General features: G+C 34.5%; 1 protein-coding gene across 1 annotated transcript; it reads right to left on the reverse strand.

The window, feature by feature from the left end:
* Positions 1-2,932: 2,932 nt before the first annotated feature.
* On the reverse strand, positions 2,933-23,081 carry LOC111514342 (syntaxin-1A homolog). Its single transcript, XM_023170579.2, has 7 exons — positions 22,982-23,081; positions 22,894-22,932; positions 22,700-22,841; positions 15,689-16,014; positions 4,066-4,203; positions 3,596-3,706; positions 2,933-3,542 (listed from the first exon to the last, which is right to left on the reverse strand). Exons 1-7 carry the CDS (start codon positions 23,012-23,014, stop codon positions 3,462-3,464), a joined length of 870 nt encoding a protein of 289 aa, XP_023026347.2. The 5' UTR covers positions 23,015-23,081; the 3' UTR covers positions 2,933-3,461.
* Positions 23,082-27,556: the final 4,475 nt, after the last annotated feature.

Consider the following 27,556-nt stretch of genomic DNA (forward strand, 5'->3'; position numbering starts at 1 on the left):
ATAACATGCATGTTATGGATCTTTATCAAGAAACGGCCGAATCAATCAGAAAATCTTATTATTATTATTATAACAAGATTTTATTGAACTGTAAATATTGTTAGTTATCTTTTTTCGACGATCCTTGAAACTGACTTTGGAAACAGTTTATCTCGACCGATTGATCTGGAATACTACACACACGTGACAATGCCATGGATTTCGCCATTTTGAATTCAATACGGAGGACACCACAAAATGGCAATTCAGCATTTCTATAGAACAGATATGGATATCAAATCAATGTAAATTATAGGGTCTTTCAACAGGAACTTCCGAACTTCGACAACTTCGTCAATTTTACGGTCGCGATAATCGTCCTACGGAGAGTACTATTCGCAATGTTGTGGATAAATTGGAGTCCACTGGTTCAGTAAACGATCGACCAACACCTGTACGTCGACGAAATGCAAGATCTATCGAAAACATCGCGGGTCTCTGTGAGAGCGAGCAGGAAAAATCGACTCATTCGATTTCGCGTCTCTCACTAGAACTCGGCCTTTCGCAGACCACTACTTGGCGAATTTTGCGTCGTGATTTGGGCCTGCAATAGTATAAAACGACCATAGACATACTATTTTGCGAAATAAGTTCGGTTTCATTACTAAAATAAGAAATTAGAAAGTGTCGCCTGTAGAAAACCCTTCGAAAGAATCCAACGCACTTACCTGTATTCATTGTTGTATGCATGATTGCCTATCCTCCTGGCCAGGTAGTACCTGCCATTCCAAAATAAGCTTTCCTTGTGAATAACGGATATAGTATAGTAATGAATTACATGTTTGACTGTTATACTTCAATTCATTTTTTATCAGCCTGTCTGTAATTATCTACCTCCACTTCCTGAATGAAATTTCCCAGTCAACAAACCATTAGTTTTGAAAATATAAGGTGTCAAATCAATAAATATATATATATATATATATATATATATATATATATATATATATATATATATATACATATATATACATATATATATATATATATATATATATATATATATATATATATATATATATATATATATATATATATATATATATATATATTGCACCCGCAATGTTTATGCTTGTGAATTTCCAAGGATTCTAAGTAATTGAGTTTGTAACCCTTCCTTGCAAGTGCAAAATTTCCGTATCGTTTAGATTCGGGAACTTGTGGTTGCATGCCAAGGAATGGTTCGAAAACGTCGAATCATTTTTACCTAGTCTGAAGGACTTTTCATGTTCAGCATACCGTTTTTGGAAATTTCGACCACATTGTCCCCCAGTAACGTTAGTTACAAATAAAAGTGTTAAAAAGTATTGAAGGTTTCAATTATCTTTTCTTCATTATGTGACTATAAATTGCAGAATTACTCAATGCCTGGTAAAATTTACATTTTGTCACAAAAACCTTAAATGTCATTTCTCCGCAGAATTCCAAGAAAGGTCATTTGAAAAAGTTGTTTCTTTTACAATTTTATGAAACCATATCAAACTTCATCAATCTAGGACAATTTTTTGTCATTTCTGATGATTAACGATTCATTTAGAAAAAGTAAATTGATTAAAAGTATATTAATTTCATATTTACTTCTTCATGAGTAACAAGTCATGCAGATCAGATTCATAGTCAATTTTCATTATTTTTGGAAATTAGACAGAAGTGTTACGAAGTCTTTATTTGAGAAAGTAACAAAAGATACATTTTCTATTCAAAAAGTACAACTGAAAAATTGAAAACCGTCAAAATAATGTAACCGTTATGAATTTCATGTTACAGTATGACTGAAAATTTGGAACTTAATCAATGACCTTATAATTTTTTTTGCACAGCACTATCTGATTGTATTCTCCAAATACTGAATGTTAGTGAGATGTTGACTTCAATAAACTTTTTGCTTCAAATAACCCTACATAAAATAGTCTATTGACGTTAAATCGGATGATCAAGGTGGCTGTTAATAATGCCAATCACGTCCTATAACGTTACTCCTGAATATTTGATTTATACACTGCTTTATTGTGTGGCATATTAATTTTATGAAACGGTGATCTGAATATCAAAAATTTTTCAGGAATAATACAGGCGGTTACTTTTGGACTGCATTACTGAGATATTGATTACTTTCGGACAATATCCTCAATTCTGCACATTATTAAACCGTATCCTGATGAATCCAGTGAAGTATTTAGAATTTTGAGGAATTGCTGGGATACTTAAATGGCATATTTTCTAAATTTTTCCCCTTACACTTTTTTCAGTGACGACGCATTACGCCGTAATATTGACATAAATATTTACAAAGCTACGTGTAGCCAGTGGTGTGATCAAAATCAACAATATATTTTTTTAATTTTGACATACTCCTAATAATCTGATTGAGTTGATCAACAATCGTATACCAATCGTAACTATGGTAATATTGGAGAAAGAAATAGATACCACAAAAGTCCTGAAAGAACAGATAGAATCTCGAAAACTTCAAAATTACAGAAAACCTTAAATGGCGTCAGAGTTGTATATTATGGAATTCATTATTATGTTGTTGAAAATCTGACCAAACCTCTTTCTACTGAAGATATGTAGCAACGCACGAAAAAAATCGGTCACTAGACTTTTTGAAAATTGAGAATATGTCTTTTGGAGACATTTGAATGGGAATAATTTGAATCAACACGTGTCTATTATTATTGATTGAATTGAGATTCATGGCCCAAATAATATTGATTATTATCAACTTTCTAGTGCTCACGTGTTTATTTCATAAATTCTGGAGAATTTTTGCATTACCAATAATAATTCAAGTAGGTTCTCATATAGGAAACTCCTCTATTTCACTATTTCATCCAGGAAATAAATTGTTTTTCTGTCTTGTCCGTATTGATTTCCTAATCGAGAAAAAAAGGCAATGATTCGATGAAATTATTTAATCAACATAAAACAGTATCAACATAAATTTTAAAATTCATATTCTCGAACTGAAGGCTCTCTTATTCAATACATTGTCGAATTCTTCTTCTTATTCTAGTAATAGAACGGTCACTTTTCTTCACGTTATACTAAAAATAAGTGATTAAAGGAATACCGACTGCAGTACATTTTCCTTCATTTATCAATACTTGAAGAAACCATCAGTAGGTACGTCGAATGTAATAGCCATATCGTTATGAATTTTCAGGAACACTAGGAAAAGTATCTAACAATATCTGCTCAATCTAGTAAGTATTAGATTTTTTATGAAAGCATCATATATAGGAAGATAACAGAAGGACCGAAATGTTCACAAATATACAAAACATGTATTATTTCTTCTACTCTATAGTTCTAAATGGAACACGAGATCATGGTTTTTAGGGAGCTCAATAATGAGTTATTCAGTCAAAACTATTTTATTTTCATCAATAAATAATCATTGAACATTTTTATTCAACTAATCATTTTTCGAAATACTTGAAAATAGTTACGAAAATTATGATCACCAATAGGATAACTGCAACTAGACAATAAACTTTACACTGAAAATAAAGCAAAGATCGGTCAAAGGATTCCCAAATCAAGATGAAATTACCTTAAAAAATCTGTTCTTTTTCCTCGCAGCTTGTTTCAGTATACTTGGAGTCCTTTCAACGAACTCTTTGGCAAGTTCTGTTTGATAATCTATTCTATCAACCATGTCATGCTGAAAAATGAATAATCTGATGGGTATATACATTTCCGATACTATTTATTTCCGTTGTGACTTAAGAGACATGATTACGAAAATTAATATCAACTTTTATTCGAAAATATATTTGTCAACACCATGAATACTTTTTCAACATAAGTATTGCATTTTATGAACTATGAAGTCAACTGAATAATCAGTATTTTTTTCTTCAATTATTGTTGTTTTCTCGTAGAAAAAAATCATTTTATACATATTAGTAGAACTTTTCGTACTTAGAATAAATACACGTCAATTTCTTGTCTTGAATAATAACTAAAAATTATCATCATGATAGTAAGCTTTAACATTGGTTATTACTTTTTCTTACCCACCTGTGAATCTACTAGTATGGCCATTTGTATAAATAAATCGCTAACTTCATTCAGTGTTTGTCCTATTTTCAAACATTGCCGATACTGCTCCTCGATGTCCGCTAAGCTTTTTTCAGTTTCTGGAGATTCCTCAATAATCTGTAAAGACCTACTGCTAAAGAAAATATAATCAATGAGACAAAAGTAAACGAAAGTAAGTGTTTTTAAGCCTGTTCCCGATTTCACTAGCGAAATTTTTAAAATCACATTCTGCTCTTCATTTCAGTAAAAATGGATGGTTTGTTACGGAAGATTGTCGTACAATTTCCTTTTTTGGAATTCATTCAAGTATAAAGTACCTTCATTTCGAAAAATAATCAATGAATTTAAATTTGAAGTTAGGTATTTCAAACCAGAAAGTTATGTCTTCCAATTCCAATATTTATTATTTTTGGGAAACTTTTGAATTACTCCCGTATACATACATTTTTCAGTATCCTAATCATATGTTGTTGAATGTCTTCAATAAGAAATGCTTTGTCCAATAGGGTACCTGACTAACGGACTAACGGACCTGCTACGATCCCGCGAAAAGGGCAAATTCTCGATATTTTGCTTCGCGTTGAAAACACGGAAATAAGTTATTTGAAAAAGTTGTTCAGAAATCAATTTTCATATTCGAGTCCGATTTTCAATTAAAATAAAAGCTACGAATAAAAAGCTACAAAAATGATGAAACACTTAGTCAAAATCAATTAAACAATTGTATTCATAATGAATATTAGGTTGTTCATTCTTTTTCCCACATCATAACGATTTATTATCTATTATTATTTTCATAACTTCTTATTAAGAACCATTAACTGACAATCGGACTTGAATATGAAATTCGAATTATGGTATTTTAAACGTCGCTGATGAGGTAATACAGGTGTCTTGTCCCGAAACTTCGAAGTAAATAATTGGGGATGGTAGTGTTTCATGTAAATGACAGTTTATATCAACACATTTTCATATCACACACTGTGTAGCATTTCTGTATAGCATCTGTTTCATTTCCATTTGTAGTTGAAACTGAATGGGAAAAAGTGATTTTCGTGTAATTCAATTTTCATATGGGAGTAGTCGTTTCAAAAGAGTTTTCTTTAACACTTTGTATCTGAAAGAAACTTATGTGTTTGTTCTACATTTCTATGTGGAAAGTTTTTCTTGCAGTTATTATTTTTCTGGAAGTTCCCCTTGATTCTTTGTTCAATTATGGATAAGTAGAAAGCGAAAAAGCTTATTCCCAATAAAATTAATATCTCCTTGAAATGTTCCTCTTTCAGTTCGCTTGGATGAATATTTCAGTAACATAAGATTACTAGAACGCCACACTTTATGAATCTAAAATCATGGATATCCTGCCTTATCCAGTAGTTTATGAAACGCTGAATAGTGCATTTCTTAGTAAATGTTTAAGATGAGATATCCATCAACGATAATCTCTTCGTTCCCCAGACTTTATACAGTGGAATTTTTCTTATAGGGACAAAAAGTCTAGAATCGACCTTCACTACTATTGAAGACATAATGTTTTTTAGAGAAATTTTCTTGCCGGTGTATTGTGATCTGATTTAGGCATATTCTATAAGCAAAAAATGTAATCAATCTAAAGCAAAGGGGACACACAGAAACGCCCCTTATAATTTTTTTCATCAGATGTTTTGGTTTGTTTTGTATTTATTAATTTGTTGCAAAGTATCTTTGTGCGATAGTTCTGGAATGTTTTGTTAACATATCTGTTCTATTTAAAACATCTCTATAACAATTAGAAAACAATTGTTTTACTGTGATTCAGAGTTTTTGCATATGCACCTAACCAATGCATTCGCGTTGTTGGAGAAATATTTGCAAAATCGCATATTTATATATCTTTGCCAAATACTTTAAATTGAATTTCATTAGTTCGGACTTCCATTGTCTAATATGATATAAAATGATTTGAAATCCCTGAAAAAAATCAATAAAATTTAAATGAAAAGCTGAAAATTACAATTATATTAATAAAAAAAACCCTTGAAATAAAATTACAATAAAACAGAATACAAGCAACAATTAAAAATTGAATAAAAACAAAAAATTAAAATTAATAGATTTAAAGCCAAGTTACTTCACGACGTTTCAATTGTTAGTATCCGTGTTAGGAATCACACGTTAAAAGGTAAGACCTCGTTAGTCCTTAGCTCGCACAAGTTTCTCAACTTCTGAGAGTTGTTGTTCGTATGGGGGCGACAGCTGATTAACGGAAAAACAGATATGAAACAGATTTTTTTTAAACAATCGTCTTCGGGTGATGACTGGACTAATTCCTCCAAGAGATGACTATTCATGGGTCATTCGAGTACTTTCACTTATCTCCGTTTTCCTTTTTCCGCTTCACCGGTTTAGTGGGAGATGACCGTTTGGCGGGAGTTGGCCAATTTTCGCTTGATTATGGGTTTCCATATGTTGCGTATCTCTACGCTAACTCGGCTGAATACATTGTTGGACAACATGTATGCGGCTTCTTTGAATTTTCTCTGAAACCAATGTTTTCCCCAGTGTATGATCTCAGTTTGGGACCACTCGATTTTATGTTGATGGGTCCAAACATGCTCTGCTATTCCAGATTTGCTGGTTCCCCCTCGCTGTGTGAGTTTCTTGTGCTCGGCAATGCGAACATTCCTCTTAGTTTCACCGATATAGGATTTTCCGCACTCACAGGGTATCCGGTAACTGCAATTCTTGGAATCGCATTCCGCGTTTGGTGGCCTGGTTTTCGTGAGGCTGCTACGAATAGTGTTTCCGGATCTGAAGCAGGTTCTGATGTTGTACTTGAATCCAATTCTTTTTATTCTTTTCGATAATCTTCTGATGTAGGGAAGTACAAGCACTAGTTGTGACGGCTTCTCTTCTTTGCGATGTTCGGGTGATGACTGGACTTATTCCTCCCAGAGATGACTACTTATAGGTCATTCGAGTGCTTTCACCTATCCTCTCTTCCCCCTATCTGCTTCGCCGCTTCCTTCCTGTGGATGATCTCAGCTTGGGACCACTTGATGTTATGTTGATGATTCCAAACATGCTCTGCTATTCCCAATTTGCTGGTTTCTCCTCTCTGTGTGTGTTTCTTGTGGATTTTTCGCACTCGCAGGGTTTTCGTTAAATGGAATTCTTGCAATCGTAGTTTCTTTTCACAGTTTTTTTGGTTAATATAATTGTTATTTTCAGCTACTCATTCCAATTTCATGGACTCTTTCAGGAATTTCAAGTCATTTTATATTATATTAGACAATGGAAGTCCTAACTAATGAAATTTCAGACTTGAAATTAGTGGTTTTAAAGAAATATTCCTATAAATTCAAATGAATTTTAGAAATGAACTTGTCATACAGAAATAACTCAAAATTATAGTAAAAATAATAATAATTTGAATGGTGATACAACTTTGTATTTGAGCATATTTTTCGACATCTTTTCCAAATAAAATTTTCTTGTTCTTTTGTGTGCTTTATTTTTCAATGAATTATTTTTTTTTGACATGCCCTGTCTGGCATTTGACTTGATGCCATTCTGAGTGCATCTGATATGGTTATCAAACATACAGTAACTTTTAGCAATATTCAAATTTCTTCAAAAATATCACATATGTTGCACAGTTAATGCACCACAATAAAGCACCAATATAAACTTGGAACAAATAAGTTATACAGTGGAATCAAAACCTTCCTGAGATATCTAATAGTATTAATTCAGTTTACAAATCAATTTCACAATATTCACCATTTGAGCCAAATTGCACAAAAAATAGTTTAGGAGTTATAAACAATTCAGTTGAACAAAAAAAGAGGGAACAACGGCTACGACATCGCCCCTTACGAGGACGACATCTATGGGATCGTCACAGTTGACGACACAGTTGTCGTCACAGTTGACGACAGATGACGAATCTCGACGGCGTGGCGCCCGATGTCGAAGCTTGGTTCTGCAACTGACTGCCTTGAGGAGTCTTGTTTATCATTGATATCACAACACAACAAAAAAATATTTTTTTAATGTTTCCTACACTAAATTAGTCAATTTCTACTAATTTTGGGGTGATAAAAACGAAAATAACAATGAAAAATTTTTATTAGCTGTGGTTTTTGAGATACACAGTACTTAATCTTAAAGAGTAGTTATACTATGCGTGAAAAGTGAAAGTACATAAAACAATATTGTTATGTTTCTTTTAGAATATTTTAAGTACAAAATTAATAAAAAAAAACATTATTCTTAGTGTTTTGACAAATAAAAGAAGTTTGTACCACCAAATTTCAATTGAGTCCATCCGATTCATTGTAAGATCGCTGTCGTTTAGCTTGTCTTTTATAAAACACTTCTGGAGCATCCCTACACACAGACCAGCAGTAGTCTGCAAGCATTGCTTCATTCGAACGGCCCTGATATCTCTGTTCCATTAAGGCAATGTCTTGATGGAATCTTTCTCCATGTTCGTCACTCACAGCTCCACAGTTTTGTGGGAAGAAATTAAGATGAGAGTGAAGAAAATGAATTTTTAAGGACATGTTGCATCCAAGTTGGTGGTAAGCTTGAAGAAGTTCTTTAACCAATGCTGTGAAGTTATCATCTCTTTTGTTACCTAAAAACCCATGTACAACCCCCTTAAAGGCTTCCCAGGCTCTTTTTTCATTTCCTGTTAAAATCATGTCAAAAGCAGGATCATTTACGATTTCACGGATTTGAGGCCCAATAAAGATGCCTTCCTTGACTTTAGCATCACTCAACCTGGGAAACTTTGCTCTCAAGTACTTAAAAGCTTGTCCTTCCTGGTCCATGGCCTTCACAAAGTTTTTCATTAGACCCAACTTAATATGTAATGGGGGAAGGAGAACATTAGGATCTACAAGAGGCTCGTAAACTACATTTTCTCATTAGGGTTTAGGTCTCGTGTAGGCCAGTTAATTTTTTTATAGTGAGATTTTCTATCCCGACTGTCCCACAGACAGTACTTGGTGAACCCTAATTGCATTCCTAGGAGTATAGCAATGACTTTCAGATCACCACAGATGTGCCACTTGTGTTGTTCACATTTGATTCATTGGAGAGTGGCCTGATGACTTCGACAATTGCGGAACTAGTCAATTGTTACACCCATGTTCAATCTTTAAAGAGATGGGATGAAATCAAAGGATGTAATCTTGCCAGGATCACCTTGGGCGACCCTGGGAAGCTGGCGCCGAAGAAATATCTGGCGATGACCAGGAAAAATCTACGCCTTACAGTAGGATTTCTGACTGGCCACTGTCAGCTAAGGAAACACCTACATAATATGGGGCTAGTGGACACACCTCTATGCAGGATGTGTGAACAGGAAGATGAGACTGTCAGGCATGTCCTGTGCGAGTGCCCGGAGTTATCGTCAATAAGAGAGTGTGTGTTCGGCCGATATAAAGGAGATGTCTCCCAGCGACCTGTCCACCTTCCTGGAAAGGACAGGATGGACGACGACCTAGGAGGACAACTCCTCGGGAGGATGTACAATGGGTCACATGTGGCTTAAGTGCGTGGGCTTACACTCACCCTCCCTACTCTACAGATACAGAAGTGTTTTCATATTTATATACGTTTCCTTCATGTGAACTGCATGACCTATAGGAATAGAGGGTAGCTGATTTCCATTATGCAGAAGTACAGCTTTTAAGCTTAGTTTTGAAGAGTCTATAAACAGTCTCCATTCAGATGGTGTGTGATCCAAATTCAAGCAGTCCATCAAACCATTAACATCAGAACAAACTACGAGGTTTTCTTTTTTCTCAAAAAAAGGAAGCAAATCTTTTTGACGCTGTACTGAGATATTTTCACATCATGTTTTAGAAGATTCCACTGTTGTAGTCTTGACCCTAACAGCTCAGCCTTTTCCTTAGACAAGCGAAGATCTCTCATAAGGTCACTCAACTCTGCTTGACTAATTCTGTGCGGATCACTAGACCTATCGCTTACCTCAAAATCAGGGTCATAGGATGTAGAAGGATGGTTGCTCCTTCTAAACAGTCTTCATCACCTTCCTCTAAAATTTCATAGTTTTGGGGTGGAGAAGGGACTGGAAAATTGTCTGAGTGTGGTACAGGCCGAAGAGCAGATGGGAGATTAGGGTATTTAACCGTTCCTCTTTTCTTCATAGATAAACCTTGCTTAATGGGAGGAGTTAAGCAGAAATAACAATTGTCTGTATGATTGGTAGGCTCACGCCAAACCATAGGTACTGCAAAAGCCATTGCCCGGTTTTTATTTTTCAGCCACTCTCGCAATATGACGGAACAAGAATTACAACATATATGAGGAGCCCATGATTTATCTTGGTCCCCAACTTTCACACCAAAATAATGTTCATAGGCTGTCTTAACGATAGGTGTCATTTTACGTTTCTGAGCCTTAAATGTTATTTCACCACATATATAGCAAAAGCTATCGACAGAATTCACACACTTTCGAGGCATTTCAGATCAGCACTTAAATTAATTTAAAAATCAACTTCACACGATAATTTCAATGGCAACCACGTGCGTACAATTGACAAACTCACATAGGTTATGTTTACTACTTAAGAACAGCTGATGAGAGGGGTGTTATGTAAACAAACATGTGTACCAACTGTTGGTGATGAAATATTTCATTTTTTGAAAACTCAATATACATATATATAATATAATGATACTATATCTTGAAAACAAGAGCTAATATATAATTTTTATGGTCACTTTTGGTTTTAACACGTGGAAATACATTAAAATCATCTAATTTCAACCCCGAAACAAAAACTTTGTTGTGTTGTGTATTCAAGGATTTAGTTCTGTCGATCCCACAGATGGCGTCTTCGAAGGGGAATATGTCATCGCCCTTGTTTTCCTTGTTTTATTTAAGGACAGTTGAGTCTAGCAAAAAAGCAGAAGAACTTTCAATATCGTTTCATATTTATTATAATCTGATGTCAACCAATTTTCAACGCGACGTTTCGTTATTTAGATTTCATCATCAACTTATTTTTTTATACGGATCTAGTTTTCGTCATCGATTTTTGTAGCCACTATAATAACAAATTCAGATATGTATTACAATACAAATGTTTCCCGATGTGTTTCTCATCATCACTTTATGGACATACAATTCCCAGTCCTTACAAAAAAGTGGGGACCAATATTTTTTGGTTCTAGAACTCAAAGCTATACATAAACTCCACATATCGGAAGAACATGTAATATACCGTGTAACAAACAAAAAAAAATCAACTATTGTTTTTATGGCGAATTACCAGCATTTGTGGAGTTATAGCCATGCAAGGTCTTGTTATTGTTTCTTTCAATTCGGCAAAATTGCCAAGTGTTGGGGCGAATACCTTGTTTTTAATGAAACATAATGAAAAGTTCAGAAGGGTCATGTCAGGTGAACGTGGATGCTATTTGATAGGGCCATTATTTCCTATCCATCGTTCTGGCATCTATAGTCGTATCAAGTTCTGCGATGTGGCGGAGCTTCATCATGCCAGATTATTCAAAGGCAAATAATTTAACAACTCAACTAGAGTCTCCGACAAGAACTCTAAATGTAATTACCCTCTCAAAGGCGTCTCAAAAAAGTAGGGACCTATAATCTTGGTGTCCTGCACACCAAGCCAAGCATTAACTCCATATCTCTCTTGGAAATTTGTATGAAGGGATTTTTTGCTGCCAGTGAAAATGAATATTACTGTTAAACCATCCGTTATTTGTGGATTTATTTTCAGTGATTATGGAAATAAAAGGAAAGGTCCATATTTAAAAAAATATGTTGATGATGGAACCTAATGAACGAAACGTCGCATTGCAAATTGGTCTATATCAGATCATAACAAATATGGAACAATAATGAAAGGTGATCTGCCTTCTTTATAAAATTCAAAATGGAGGCGCCAGAAATTCTAGTTTATGGCGAATATTTCAAAAATAATCAGATTTTCGATCTGAAAAGACATTATTCTAGTTTCCCAAAATAGAACATTTTTGTTGAATTCGACCAACCTTGTAGGTATTACCGTTTCTGAGATAGCAATAGCGGGATCAGCTAAAAAAATCGGCGTGTATATTGAGAGACTCGAAAAAACTCAATTATTCTTTATATTGGATGAGTCGACAATAAATTATTGAATATTATCCACAAATCCAGTGGCGTAGTCAGATTTTTATTACAAAACGCTTGCACCACAAATCTCTCACATTACCATATTTTCAGGAGTTATAACTGTAGAACGCATTGAGCTGTTGACTTCGGATTTTCACTGTACAAATTCACTGGTGTTCTACTTGGTGATGACAGTGTTGTCAGATCTCAAATATGTCTATAATCTGAATAAAAATTACAAACAAATACTTTGTTTCCAAAATTGAAGTTGTTGTAACTTCGTTGTTAACAAATATTTTTTAATGAAAATTTGACAGTTTTGATTTATAACGACTACGAATCCAGTGGTGTAGTCAAATTTGAAAACAAAAATTGCCTAATAAACTTTTGCCTTTTTTGACAAACAAAAAAAACCATAGAGTGCCTTGGAAATGAAACTAAAATTGTGAAAGTTAGTGTCAAGATACAGTTTTTCATGCTTAATATTTCAATAAAAAAAAATTGAGATTGATTGAAAAATGCACATTCTACAGGGGTGGTTCCATTTTAAATGGGTCACACTGTATATATATATATATATATATATATATATATATATATATATATATATATATATATATATATATATATATATATATATATGTTAACTCGAAGATTCTCACGGATAAAGTATGATGAGCTGTTTTCTCGGGTTTCGCTCCGTGTTCTGTGTATTTTCTCCCCATAAGTATTATTTTCACAACGTTTCGGCAAAGTCTCATTTGCCATCTTCTGGTGATGTCTGGTTTTTTCAACTAGACTGATTAATTCGAACTCTGTGCACAAGCAATCAGACTGCTCAACTCCAGAGGCAAAACTCGGTACATGACAATACAGGTACAATAACAAAGACAGGAGAGGCAGCTCAGGTAATAAGACCAAAACAGGTAGTCGAGCAAACACAGGTAGTGGCAGCAACGCAGGTAAAGGGAAACATCCATCCCTATAAATTGAGACACAGAGTTCGAATTAATCAGTCTAGTTGAAAAAACCAGACTCCACCAGAAGATGGCAAATAAGACTTTGCCGAAACGTTGTGAAAATAATCCTTATGGGGAGAAAATACACAGAACACGGAGCGAAACCCGAGAAAACAGCTCATCATATATATATATATATATATATATATATATATATATATTACACTGCACAACAGCATTTTTGTTGCAAGGAATGTTTTTATGGATCTAGCTGCATTTTCTACTCTGACTAAAACCTGTACTCAGAATTTTGCTAGCAGCTCTACTTTTTTGAGATATGAAGGGTAGCAATTTTTATCAAAAAACATGGTTTTCCGTCACATAACAATTTATTTTACTATCTAATTAGAATAAAACTTTCTTTTCTTCTTCTTGAATTAGTAGGAGTATTACTACTATTCTGGATGATCCAACAGTAGTCAGCCATTATACTTGCACTTCAATAGCCCTGGTAGCGCTCCTCCATGGTGCGAATATCCTGATGAAAAATTCTTCCATTAAATCTCCAAGATTTTCAGGAAATCGATCAAGGTGGCTATGTTGCATCCAAGTTACTGAAAGTATAATAGTAACTGCTTGACGTGGTCAGGAAAGTCGACGCACTTCTTATTTCCCAAAAAGTTTTTAACGTGCGAAATAAACTCATTCCAGGTATTTTTTCAGCAGTTGTCATACTTTCAGTAAAATTTACATCATTTATTAATTTTCTAATTTGTGGTCCACTCAATTTTGGAAACGATCTGGACATATAATGAAAACATTGCCCCTCTTTGTGTAGTGCCTTTACGAACTGTTTCATCAATCCTAGTTTGATGTGTAAAGGAAGTAATATTATGCGTTACCGAGATACTAGGTTTATTACATTATTTCGTGTCCAAGCGGCCAATCCTTTCTGGTCCAATGCTCAGTTTTAGCTCTGCTGTCCCACTAGCAAATAAAACACGGATATTTCGTATACACGCTTTGTTGGCCCACGCATATGGCCAGTTGTGTTATGTGTATTCAGTTTTGTCTAAAACCAGATATATTGTGGAACATTATTCTTTAGCTTTGGTTGAATGAGCAATGAGCCAAGTTTATTGCCATTATGTGAAAGTACACATTTAAGACTGCATTTTGACGAGTCTATAAACAAACCCCAATCATTAGGGTGGTATCTTTTTAATCCCATTTCAACCACAAATCCCGGAATGTTATTGCAAAATACAAAATCGCCCTCCTTAGAAAACAAAGGAAGTAATTTCTTTTTCCTGATACGGTAAAATGATACATTCATTTCTTTGGTGACCAAACTTCTTTCTTTCAATCGAGAAGCTAGAAGTTCTGATGAAGCTTTGGACAATCCGAGATCTCCTATTAAATCATTTAGATCCTCTTGGTTGAATGGTCTTGGTCTATCGGCGTCTTCAAATTCGCTACGACTATCTTCGCAGCTTGTGTCACTTTCCTCCATTCGTTAAACAACTTTGTGCGGACATACCTGAAGTGTACTTGTTTGGGGTCCCAATGTGTCAGTTGAACGCAGGACAGATCTAGTAACTGACGGCATAGTAGGATAAACCCCCTTGGAATTATTTAGGTGGTTAATTCCTTTTATGTCCACGACGCAGAAATAACAGTCGTCGTGGTGGTTCGAAGGTTCACGCCAGATCATAAGACTATTGAGAATCAAGGGATATCTCTTGTTATTTTTCCATAATCATAAATACTCCACACACGCTTTACACACTATATTCGGTATCCAGGACTTGTTGTTTGTTTCCAATGGCCATTGAAAGTATCCCATTTAGAAATTTTTCATGGAGTCCGACACATGTAAAGAGAATTTTTTGAATGTATACTTGCTACAAATGTGACAAAATCTATACACAGGTCCTTCTAGACGAAGCCATTGCAAAAAAGAAACAAACTAGTAAGACGTTGACGATAGCAATATCAACAGTCAAATAGAGAGTACATTTTAAGGGGGTACCTACCCGTATTTCCTGAACTAGAGAGTAGATTTGAAATAAGTGAGCCTAAAATAATGAGCAACAGGTGACAAATCTCTTGCCACAAAAAAAGTTCGATTTTGTTGTGCAGTGATATTAATTCAGTTAGATGTTTTCCTCACCGTTTTGATAAATAACGCAATGATTGTGATTTCGAACAAACCACCCTAAAAGGAATCGGGTTGGGATGACAAGCAGTTACTTGCTTGACTCGCTCTATTTCTGGAGGAGGTTTATTCATATCAAAACGTATCCAAAACTAATATACATTTGTACAGGTGTTGAATAATTTGAATTGGTTTGTTCATAATTTTTAAAATATTTTCTGCACAATTTGGCTGAAATGACACCACCACTTTCTTTCTGTAAAGGTGATCTCCAATTTTGCAAAATGATACTTAAGAACTATACTATATTTGCTCAATAAGCCGTATTCGCTCCTAATTGTGTACTTACATTCTCTGTGAAGATTTTCAAGTCTGCTTTCTCTTCTAAGATGGCTGTTAGTTCCTCATCGGTTATTCGTATTCCTTTCGCTTTGAGTTGGGCCTCTAAATGTGCCTTCTGAATATTCCTGAAGTTTTCCAATTCGGCATTGTTTTGCTTGAAGATATTTATGAATCTATTTCTGAGTGTGTTGTATTGCACAAATTTTATTCTTCCGTCGGTAGAGTCTGCACAAGTAGTTTTGAGTTCTTCTGCATAATCTTTTAATTTTTTATTTATTTGAAGACAAATACTGGTGTTGGTTACGAATATTCTTTCGATTCTGTCGTCAAGATCTGTGGATCAGAAACAAGTTGAATATCAAACGTTTGTTATGGAGTAAGTAAAACGGATAAGGGAAACTTTTCAATGAGTTGCCTCCCCGAAACTCGCAATTCGATTAATGTACCAATAACGTCAATCGTCGCCATGGTTTCGGATATCAGTCACCATAAATATAAAGAATACCAGAAATTCACGAAAATGTTCAAATGTACTGTACTATGTATCCATGAAAAGAAGGGCCAGCAATGAAAGATCGAAGACCTTGAGAGATACAAAATCAGTTAAATTATGAAAATGTTGCCCATTATAGACCTTATTCATCTATATATGTACAGTAGGAAGGGGGAGCACTTATGCCACATGTGACCTATTGAACATCCTCCCGAGTTTTCCTCCTAGGTCATCGTCCATCCGGTTTTTTGCAGGAAGGTGGACAGGTCACTAGGAGACATCTCCTTTATATCGGCAGGTGTAGGCCAAGACTCGCCGAACTCTCTTATTGATGATAACTCAGGACACTCGCATAAGACATGCCTGACAGTTTCATCTTCGTGTTCACACGTCTTGCATAGAGGTGTGTCCACTAGCCCCATACTATGGAGGTGTTTCCTTAGTTGACAGTGGCCAGTTAGAAATCCTACTGTTAAGCGTAGGTTTTTCCTGGTCATCGCCAGATATTTCTTCGGCGCCAACTTCCCAGAGTCGCCCAGGGTGATCCTGACAAAACTACATCCTTTGATTCCATCCCTGGGTCCTAACATTCTTAGTCCAGCCGCTTCCTTGGCTAAGGAGTCGGCAATGCGATTACCTTTACTTTTATCGTGCCCTTTAACCCACCTCAGGATAATGTTATTATCTACCGAGGCTTTGGCTGACTCTTGGTGACACTCTAGTACTAGCCCCTAGGTAACACTTTGTCTCTTCAAGGCTAATAGGGCTTGTCTACTATCAGTTCAGATTATTATGTTTTTGCCAGAAATTCCTTTCCTGGTTATTTCTTTTGTGACGATTGAGATACCAGCCAGTTCTGTTTGAACCACGCTGGTTTTTTTTTCCATTCCCCACTTAATCCTTAAGCTTAGTGATCTGGAATAAACTCCACATCTTGAGCCATCTTTGGTTTTTGAGCCATATGAATATATGCGTATTGCATTTGTAGCATCTGACTCTGTGTTTTGTTTTATATGTATTTTGTAGGGTTTATTAAACACGAACCTGAGTTCAATTGCATCACTGGCTGCCTGCAACAGAGGTTGCGCAGTAAGCGTTCTTCGCCATAGCCGGGCGTAATCGTAATAGATCGTATTTAAATGCTGTTTCAAAATTTGGGAGATTTCGATTAGTTCCGGAGATTTTCATTTTCTGGTTATAAGAAATGTTATTTGAAAAAGACTTAATAAAAACACTTTCTCATTGTCAACTTTGAAGCTGAACAAGATAGCGTTTGCAAATTACCAAGCCGATGTTTCATCTCGGAGAAACCATAGCCTCTTTAAATTTTTTATATGGACCAGAAAAAATCATTCGGATGTTATCTAATGGCTTCTGGTGACTTCACTGGTGTATCGTAATAATCGTTCAATCAGTAAATTTTTAAACGTCTTCAAATGAGCTCTGAAAGTGGCAAAGTTTTCCTGGTTTAATCAACTATGTATTTCTCACTTTTTCCCATCTGGTCTTCCTCACCTTGGACACAGGATGAAGGTAAGCAGAAAAAACGCAGTGGATAAGTTTAATGAATGTGATGATTTTAAAGTGTAGCTTAAGTACTAGATTCAATGTTGGATTATTGGAGTTGTTAAATTTGTATAAGTGTACCATGTTTGTACTTATTTATTAGTAACATTGGTGACAGCAGATAGGTTATAACAAGTTCGAGTGAATATTTTTCAAAAACAGTAAGTTGGAAGAAATATTTTCCAACTAATATTTGGATCTTCAAGATTACAAAAACTGAAGTTTTCTCCCTTGGCTTCTATTCAAAAGCTGAAGATTTCAATTATGTGTGAGTACAAAAAGTTGAGAAATGCTTACACAAACGGATAATTTTAGTCAAATTCTGTTCATTGCAAGACAGAAAACAAGTATGTTGGCACATTCTTCTGATGAAAATTCGTTTGAGACAATTAATGAAGTATTCAAGCTATTAAATTATAACTACGAACAAAGGCGAAACGGACTACTAGATACTGATGTGAAAAAAATATAATTATCCACCACCGAATTTCATGGAGCTGTCTAATCGAAAATTCAAAACATTCCTCACGGAATTGCTCTATAATCATGTTCGTAAGTCTTTCTCTACTAGTGGTTGATTTTCAAATCGTAGTTTGTAGTTAACTAGTAACTCGCCCGACCCTAGCAAAAATAATTGAAAAACTAGTGAAAAAAGGCTCTATTAATTCCTTATTGCTCATAAAATCATCAAAGAAAATCAATTTGAATTTCAGGCTAAAAAGAACACCCAAGATGCAATTTTTTCCTTCCTGTATGAAGTATATTCAGATATAAATGCCGGAGATGTAGCTGCAGCAGTATTTTGTGACCGAAAAAAGGCTTTTGACTGTGTAGACCACAAAATACTTTTGCGGAAACTACATTACTACGGCTGTGAGGGAGTTACTTTGGATTGGTTCGAATCCTACCTAACTGGGCGCAGTCAAGTCGTAAAAAGTGATATAACTTCAAAATATATTAATATAGATTATGGAGTTCCACAAGGATTGGTTTTGGGACCCACTCTTTTTCTTATATATATATATCAATGATTTACTGTGTATAAATACTTCTGGAAAAATTACCTTATTTGCTGACGACACCACTATTTTATGGCATAGTAAAACTGTTGAAGATTTGAATAATAAGATAAGCAGAGATATTAATGTAATCAAGTCTTGGTGCGACTCGAATCTTCTCTCTTTCAATATAAAAAAAAAACAAATATATTAACTTTCAAATGTACTTTAGAAGATATGCCTCTAGAAAATGAGAAGATTGAAAATAAAGACTGCACAAAATTTTTGGGCCTATATATTGACAGTAAATTGAAGTTTGAAGCACACGTCAACCAATTGAAGAATAAAATCTCCTCAGGGTGCTATGCAATGAGAATTATTTCAAGGGAACTTGGTACTGCCACGGCTATGAACGCATATTATGCATTAATTGAATCTCAACTGAGATATGCCATTCTTTTCTGGGGGGTATGTAACTCTAGTCTGCTAGATTCAGTACTTAAACTGCAAAAGAGAGCCATTAGATATGTGTTCAAACTAGGCCCGCCCAATTCATGTAGGCAGTTATTTGCAGAAAAAAATATATTGACAGTTGTGGCTTTTTTTGTAATGGAAACTGCGTGTCTTATACAGAAACATAGGTCAAAATTTGAATATATTTCTTCGTGTCATAGCACTCGCCTAAAATCTAAAAATAATTTTAAATTACTATTGCCTTCTTCATCCCTAGTAAAGGACTCCATTTCCTATAACGGTGTTAAAATGTATAATCACTTACCGTCTCATTTTAGAAATAGCTACGATAGTACTGACAGCTTCAGAAAATACACAAAAAAACTTCTCGCGAGCAGACCCTATTATAGTTTGCAAGAATTTTACAATGACAACTTCCAGTGAAATTGTAATTGATTGCGGGTACTGTATATACTCGATTAGATTGTTAAATTATAATTCGTAAAATTGACAAAATGTTCAAATAACATTTTATGATTGATATTTTATTTATTCATTGACACTTATTCTATTGAATAAAATGTATAATTGATAAATGTATATGTTTATATACTGCTTGTTTATATACCAATTTCATTTTTATTTTTATTCTATTTTATTTATATTTTACATAATTGTGTGTATTTTGCCTAAATTTTGTATTAGGTGTATTACGTGTATATTCTACTTTGTCAACAAAACAAGAGTTTTTTAGACAATAAAGTATATTTTGATTGATTGATTGATTGATTTCCCCGGCTCCGCACGGTTAACAGCGTCATATTTTAACCACTTGATAAGTCAAATTTGGAACCTCTGGCGTGAAATGAATTCGATGAAAACACCTTTTTTCTCACCAGAACAGAAATAGTTTCTCTTGAGCGTTTTGCTAATATAGTTAGTATCATCGATGGAGTTTAAGGAGACTGTATTTTTGTTCTGGCGAGGAAGCGTTTTCAATAGATATATTCGAAACAATTTACACAAAACATTGAGGAATTAATTACACACATAAATCTTGATCGTGAATCAATCCGTCCAGTGGAGAAAACTGTATGAATATCCGTTCGGTAAATTGATAACAACAAGCATGTTCTTTCGCTGCATTTGCTACGGTGTGCTCTGAGATTATAGCCATCAAGCTATCATTACTCAGTGTTATCAACAAAATTTCAATTAGGTTATACCATACATGAAAGACCGAAGAATGATGGTGATATGTATTAACATAAAATCCGAGTCATAAGAATTTCAAATGGGGGTACCAGAAGTATAGTTTTTGGGACCACTTGTCTTTGTTCTTTATTATATATTCATGGAACACTTTATTGTGGGATTTTCACATAACAGTTTTACGAAAATGCATTACGTGTTTCGCCATACAATGGCTTGTTCGGGCGTGTCTTTCCTAACTGAGAGTTAGGAAAGTGTTTTTTGAAAACGTCATGGATTTTCATCAAGTCCATCATATATTTGTTCTCTATGTAAATGATTCACCTTAATTTATCACAGATGCTCATATCGTATGCTGACGATACGATTATCACAATTTCAGGTGACGACGTTGATAGTTTTACCTTTTTTAATAGTCAATGATAATTATCCTACGCGCATCCAAAAAAACCGATGCCATTACCTTGCCTGCATATGAAATGTCCACTATTTTGATTATTTTTTTGAGTTGGGTGTAAAGTGATGGACTCATGCTCCATCCATGGTTATGAAACTACGCAAGAGTTCTGCTTTGCTGCTGTGAAACTTCACTAAACACGCAATTGAAACATCTTCACGGCACTGTTGTTGCTCTATTGTGAGCAAACGCGGCACCCATCTTGCAGACAGCTTTGTCATGTCCAAATTTTCAGATAATATACGATGTACAGCACTTTTTGAAATGCCTACTGAGTCTATTAGCTCGAGCACTTCTAGTCGACGATCATTCAGTACCGCTTCGTAGATTTTCTTCACAGTTTTTGGAGTTGTCACCTCATTTGACCGACCACTTCGATGCTCGTCTTGGCAGCTTGTACGGCCTCGTTTACACTCTGCTACCCAAAATGTTACTGTTGTAAACGTAAGAGAAGACTCACCCAGAGTAGAATTCAGTTTAGCTTTTATATTGATTGATCTGAGGCCTTTCAAATAAAAGTATTGTACCACAGAACGATGACAAATTTTCTCCATTTTCACAAATTCCGCGAAAACGTTCTCTATTGATGGCCGCCAAACAAATACTGAACAACGCAGCATCTTCAAACTTGAAACATATGCTTTTTAGATTGTGTACTTTCTAATAATGTGATATTACTCGAAAAACTACCGCCATCTCTAGGTCTGGACGGGTATGTATCAAGTTGTAGTATCTTACATTGAATATTCAGTGTTTTCTCTGATCATTATTATAATTATTATTATTTCCCTGAATTTGCGCTAGTCAGGCCCTATCCCCCGAAGCCTCGATACATTTGGGACGGCGCGCTAGCATTATCAACCAATGACCACTCCCACATCGTTGGCTAAGTGATCATTGGGCCCGAGAATCATGTGCCATAGGCAGACGCAATGAGCCAATAATGACAGCTTTCTGCATTTGTCCGGCCAAGATTTCGTTCGGCAAGGCGGCATGATCTTGAGATTTGAATGTAGAGAAGGCATCATTTCACTAAGGACTTCAATAATCAGAGTAATCATCTTAACAGACTGGTCTGGATAGAGTCTGCCGAGTTCGAAGAGAAAATCTCGATACTTTATTTGTTTTTCTTTCTCTTCTCGATATTCGTCTCATCGGGAACTGAAAACTCCACGACGCCCTATTGGCCGAACACAACTACTTCAGGCTTATTAGTTTGTATGAAACTGAGGGTGGGGAATGAATGGTTCCAATAAATTCGGCACTTTTCATTTCACACAAAAGATTCAATATACCCCGGAGCGTAGTGCAACATGGGTGTCTCGTTAATGCCGTAAATGTGTTTTAGCGCCGCGACTGAGACCGCATATGTGGGACATGCTAACAGCAAGTGCATTGGGGGTCTCAGGCGTCTCGCGACGGGCCCTGCACTTTGTGTTAGAAACCTCTATATCTACCACACGACTGCGGTAAACTAAGGCGTTGAAGACACCATGCTGGCAGGTGTCTATGAGAAACACATCAGTTTCTGACTTCAGCCAACTCGACCTGAGGAAAGGTCAAGTGCCTTGATAAGCCTAGGTCTTCAATGTTGTTGACCCCATGCATTGACTTATACTTTTATTGCCGCAGGAAAAAGTGACCTCTGCGGCTTTCATATGGGTCTTTTGCTGGTCGGTATTATTATTATCAGTTTTGTTACTGACTATACTGAAAAATCACCATTCTTGGACTTTGTTCAGACTCATAGAAAATCTAAAATACTAGTTCCGCCAATGATACTGTTGTTACTGTGAGTCACCACTTGCTAGATAACTGATAAGTTAAGTTTACACTCACCTTTGTGGTTGGTTCCCAAATCATATCGTTTGATTTGGCGCACATCATCTATGTTTCTCTCAACAGTACTTATGAGATGTTCTAATATTTTAGTTCTTTCGAATGTTCTCCGCAAACCTAAATCTTCTAATTCAGTTACATCCTGAAATATGTTGTACCTGTGAATATTATTCCTCGAATAAATAAGTACTTACATTTTCAGTTTTCTGTAAGATAACATTTTGGTTTCGGACCTACAAGAAGAATCTAAATTTTACGTTTTGAATGATGTAAAAGTATTACCGTCAACAATTCTCCTAACCTGTCTCTAGTCATATTAGAATATGCGCATCGAATAAGTACCTATCTATCGATTCGTATTGTATTCGTTATCTTTTGCTAGTGCATTCATTATTCTACAAATAAGGCTGAATTTCCACTGATTGGTGGAAATATACAAATTTTCAATTGGCTGAAAAGATTCATCCGAATATTTTAACTTTTCTCCCATGAAGAAAAACGAAAACAATTTATGACAAATATGATGACCAAGATTGACAGTTTTGTGATTGATGGATTTAATGAAATTATTATTAGCGAGAACAAACTGTTTTTGGATGACGGAAAAAATTTAAATACAAGAAACACAAAGACACGGAATATTTTAATGGTTTCTGACAAGGATCTATTTTGGTATTCAGTTTTTTACTGACCCTAAAAGAGTACAAACATCAAAAACTAGTGAAAGCTGAGAAATAAATTTAATAGTATTATCTTTCCTCTTTTCGAAGAGGAGAAAAAGCAACTCTGAATAAGAAAAAGTAATCGAAAAAAAAAGAAGCAAATTTTTACAATTTATTACAGGAAATGAGACTCTATGGCAGCGAAAAACATTATAATCATTTAATACTGTGATGATCGTTTCAAAAAATTTCTCAACATCGCAACACACCAGTAACCATGTAACTATTTTCCGGGTGTGGAGGCCGTGAGATTTTCACTGTAAAGTTCACAAAACCGCAACACATGTTTACCTACCTCAGGCTTTTTCGTACGCTTGAGAAAGCTATTGTATAGCGAAACAGTATGTAATTAAATTTAATTGAATTCAATTGAAAGCACCCCTTTTTTATGTACCTAAATATTCAAAAACGGTATTTGAGTAAAGGTTAGTTGGGTTAAACTGACCGATACTTGATGAAAATCCATAATAATAATATGCGATACAAAATTTATTGCAAGATTTTCACTACGAGGGTTTGAAAGAAACTATGACACGTGTTTCGCTATACAATGGCTTCTCCAAGCGAGAATGTTTTTGAGGAACTTTGTATCTGAACATTTGTGCTTAAAATTGGGTAGACAAAAGAATACACATGCGTCATCAGTGGAGATATTCGACTTATCGTGACCTTGAAATGAAATTGTTAAAAAATCATGTTTATTCCATCCTTGTTATCAGGTTAACCAATAGTATACATATTTCACCAGAATGAAAAGGGTAAAAGTATCAAAAAAGTAGGGATCATTCGAAATGTATCTGAGTTAGGCATACGAGTATTTGGTTAATATTTGAATTGTTCTATCAATATTTTAGGAACATCACTTCGAGAGAATTTTGTAGATTGAGAATATATTCACAATACATCTTATCTAGGGTTATATCCCGAGTGCGCCATATTTAATCCTTTGAAATTAGTTGTATGAAATATAACATAATCAAAATACAATATGTAGTTCTTGGTTTACTTTTTGCTTGCATTTTCGACATATTATCGATTTTTCACATAGGTACTATATTTTGGTAGGGAGCCGATTTGCTTATAAGCAAAATTTGTTGGATTTGGTGTATGAGGAATATATTTTGACATTATTTCCAGAAAAAGGAAACTATATTAAAAATTAAAAAAACTTAATGTCAAAATCCAAATGTTGAAATTTATGTGAAATTTGAGTATCGATTAATGTTAATTTCAATAGTAAAACAGGTCTGGTGCATGGAATCGCTGTAAAACTCTGTAAACGCTGCCTAACCTTCAACCGTTTCATCGTTTTTATGCATTGAGGGAAATAATTAGTATCATTCCATAACTATATCGGTTTGAATACTATCTCATGTTGAAAACATAAAACACTACAACTACTATAGAACCAATTCAATTTTATGTACCATAAATTACACAGCATGGAATATCAATAACGTTATAAAACGAGATTTCAATAATTTCTTCAGAACACTTCTAATTTTATAGAGATTGAGAAAGTGTACGATGACTGATAACAATAATACAGTTTCATATCACTTCTCCCAGTTTGATTTACAGAAAATGTTCAGTATGAGCACCTACATCATCCCTCTTTTGGACTCATCGACGGAGTTCTAGGAGGATTCCAGGCGCCAGTTATTGTCCATTATAAACCCAGACACTCACTTCGCGGTATTTCTGAAGGCAGGGTCCTCCTCTCTAGTCGGACAGACGCTCAGTGTTGTTTAATTCTACAAAAGTAACAATTGGCTAATAATCAATAAAATATTTTATTATTAAATAACCTTTCATTATATTATCATATTAATGTACAGAAAATTAAAGTAACAAGCCAAGCTTTTCAATATTAAATAGTTCAACTTAGATTAGTTAAAGTCATCACTTATTCAGTTGGGCGTCCCGGAACGCACATGCTTTTTTTAAGTTCTGCGTGGAGCACTTTATACAAGTATAGAAAGGGCAAATTTTTCAGTTCACCCCGATAAGTTACTGCGTAAAATCAAAGTATTTTTCACAAAGAAACATTTTCTATTTATCAGTAATTTGTCGTATTTAACAATTTTGCCTATCAAAAAAATTGCTACACTTATCTTTACCTTCTGAAGGCCAAAATATGCCTTCGTCTTCAGAAATGAACCAAAAAATCCAAAGATATTTGCAGTTATTCCTTTTGATTATTTATTTCTCTACTTCTTCGACAGATGTTAAGGGAGTTTTGAAATATGAAATTATGTCAATGTCGTTGACTGATAACTGAAACATTCGATGTAATACAAGGTGCTTTCCGACCTCAGTCTGTTGTCATTTCGCCACTATCTAAATTTTTCTTAAAGATAGATAGCCAAGTACGGTCTATTTCTGAGGAGTTGTTTGAAATACAATTCTGTCAAGATATGAGAATATACGCTGATGCTTTTAGCTTACGTCTCTTAGAGTGAGGCTCATTGGTAATCATTCTTGTCTTGTTCCATTCCACTCGATGTTCACCGTCTGTGTGTTGACAGTTTAGGTCCTGTCAATTGTCTATTTTTTATATAATCTCGATGTTCATTCTCACGTCTCTCATGGTCTCGAAGTTTCACCAATTTAACTTTCACCACAAGAACAAGGTATCTCATTAATACAATTTTTTGTTTTTTCTTCAGTGTTGTTGGTTTTTGTATGTATGAGTATAGATCTCAGTGTATTTTTTGTTTTGAAAGTAGTTCTAACATCATACCTATTTCCAAATCGTCTTATTTTTCCAGATAGTCTTGAAATGTGAGGTATAACGTTAGTTGTGAAAGGTGTCGGTGGATGTTGAGTCGGTAATTGTTGAGTTGGATGGTGTTGAATTTGTGAAGCTGTTAATTGAAAATAGAAAATGGAAATTATACAGTCAATTAAAAACTATACGACCATACAAAGAGAGAAATAAATAATCAAAAGGAATAACTGCAAATATCTTAGAATTTTTTGTCCATTTCTGAAGACGGAGGCATATTTTGGCATCCGAAACGTGAAGATAAGTATTAATTGTTAGTAATTTTTTGATAGGCAAAATTGTTGAATACGACAAGTTACTGATGAATAGAAAATTTTTCTTTGTGAAAAATACTTTGATTTTACGCAGTAACTTATCGGGGTAAACTAAAATGTTTGCCCTTTCTATACTTGTATAACGTTCTCCATTTTAATTTTTTTATATTTTTCAGAATGTGGAAGGTGAAAAATACCCAAAAAAGTCGATTAAAAATAAATGTATTTTTTTATTAAAAAATATGTTGCTGCTGTTGGATGAACGAGAAGCATTTACGAGACTATCCTTTGTGAGGCATCTTCCATAAATGTATGTCGGATACAAATATACAGCGAGGTGTTAACCGGATAATTGTTTTCCGGCAGGCATTTACCAGAAACTACTGTATACTATATAAGTATGTTGTGAGAGATGAAAGTTCCGAAATTTCATCTAGAAATTTGATTTTCTCATACGTATGTTGAAATGTTTTATCTTAATCAATTTTTTTACGAGAACCCATTCAAAACTCTATATTCCACACTTCTTCTACAACATCTCGTAGTGCAACTATTTGCAATCATTCATTCACATTATGTAACATTGAATTCAATGTCAATAATTTCAACTGTAATTTTAATTTATTGTTTGGTACAGAAACAAATTCTTAAACAATCCCGTATCACTTGCTTGTCATCGTTCAGAGATTATTAGAAAATCCATGTATATGACATATGGTAGTAAACAAACTCACCTAACCTTGACTTGCGAGTTATTTACACAATAACTTTCTCCGAAAATTATATTCAAATTAAATATCAATGTCACGCCAGACGTAGTTTAATGAGGAAAATGCAAGAACATTAACTTTCATAATGTTAATTATTAAAATTTGAAATGGAAAGTCCTTTTAAATGGCTTGATTGATGAATGTAAATAGATGTTTATATTAGTCATTTCGACTAATTCTTCCAATGATGATAGTGAATAAATTCCTTTCAGTAATTGAAGCATTTGCAACACCAAAAATTTTGATGAAATGCAACACCATTTTTGAAATTTTTCAAAGAAATTAATATCATGTTTTTCTCGAATTTCAGAGATTTTTCATAT

This window comes from Leptinotarsa decemlineata, unplaced genomic scaffold (genome assembly GCF_025532065.1).
Source record: "Leptinotarsa decemlineata unplaced genomic scaffold, Ldec_3_MD MMD2_tig00001019_RagTag_RagTag, whole genome shotgun sequence".
In the NCBI taxonomy this organism is placed as follows: Eukaryota; Metazoa; Arthropoda; class Insecta; order Coleoptera; family Chrysomelidae; genus Leptinotarsa; species Leptinotarsa decemlineata.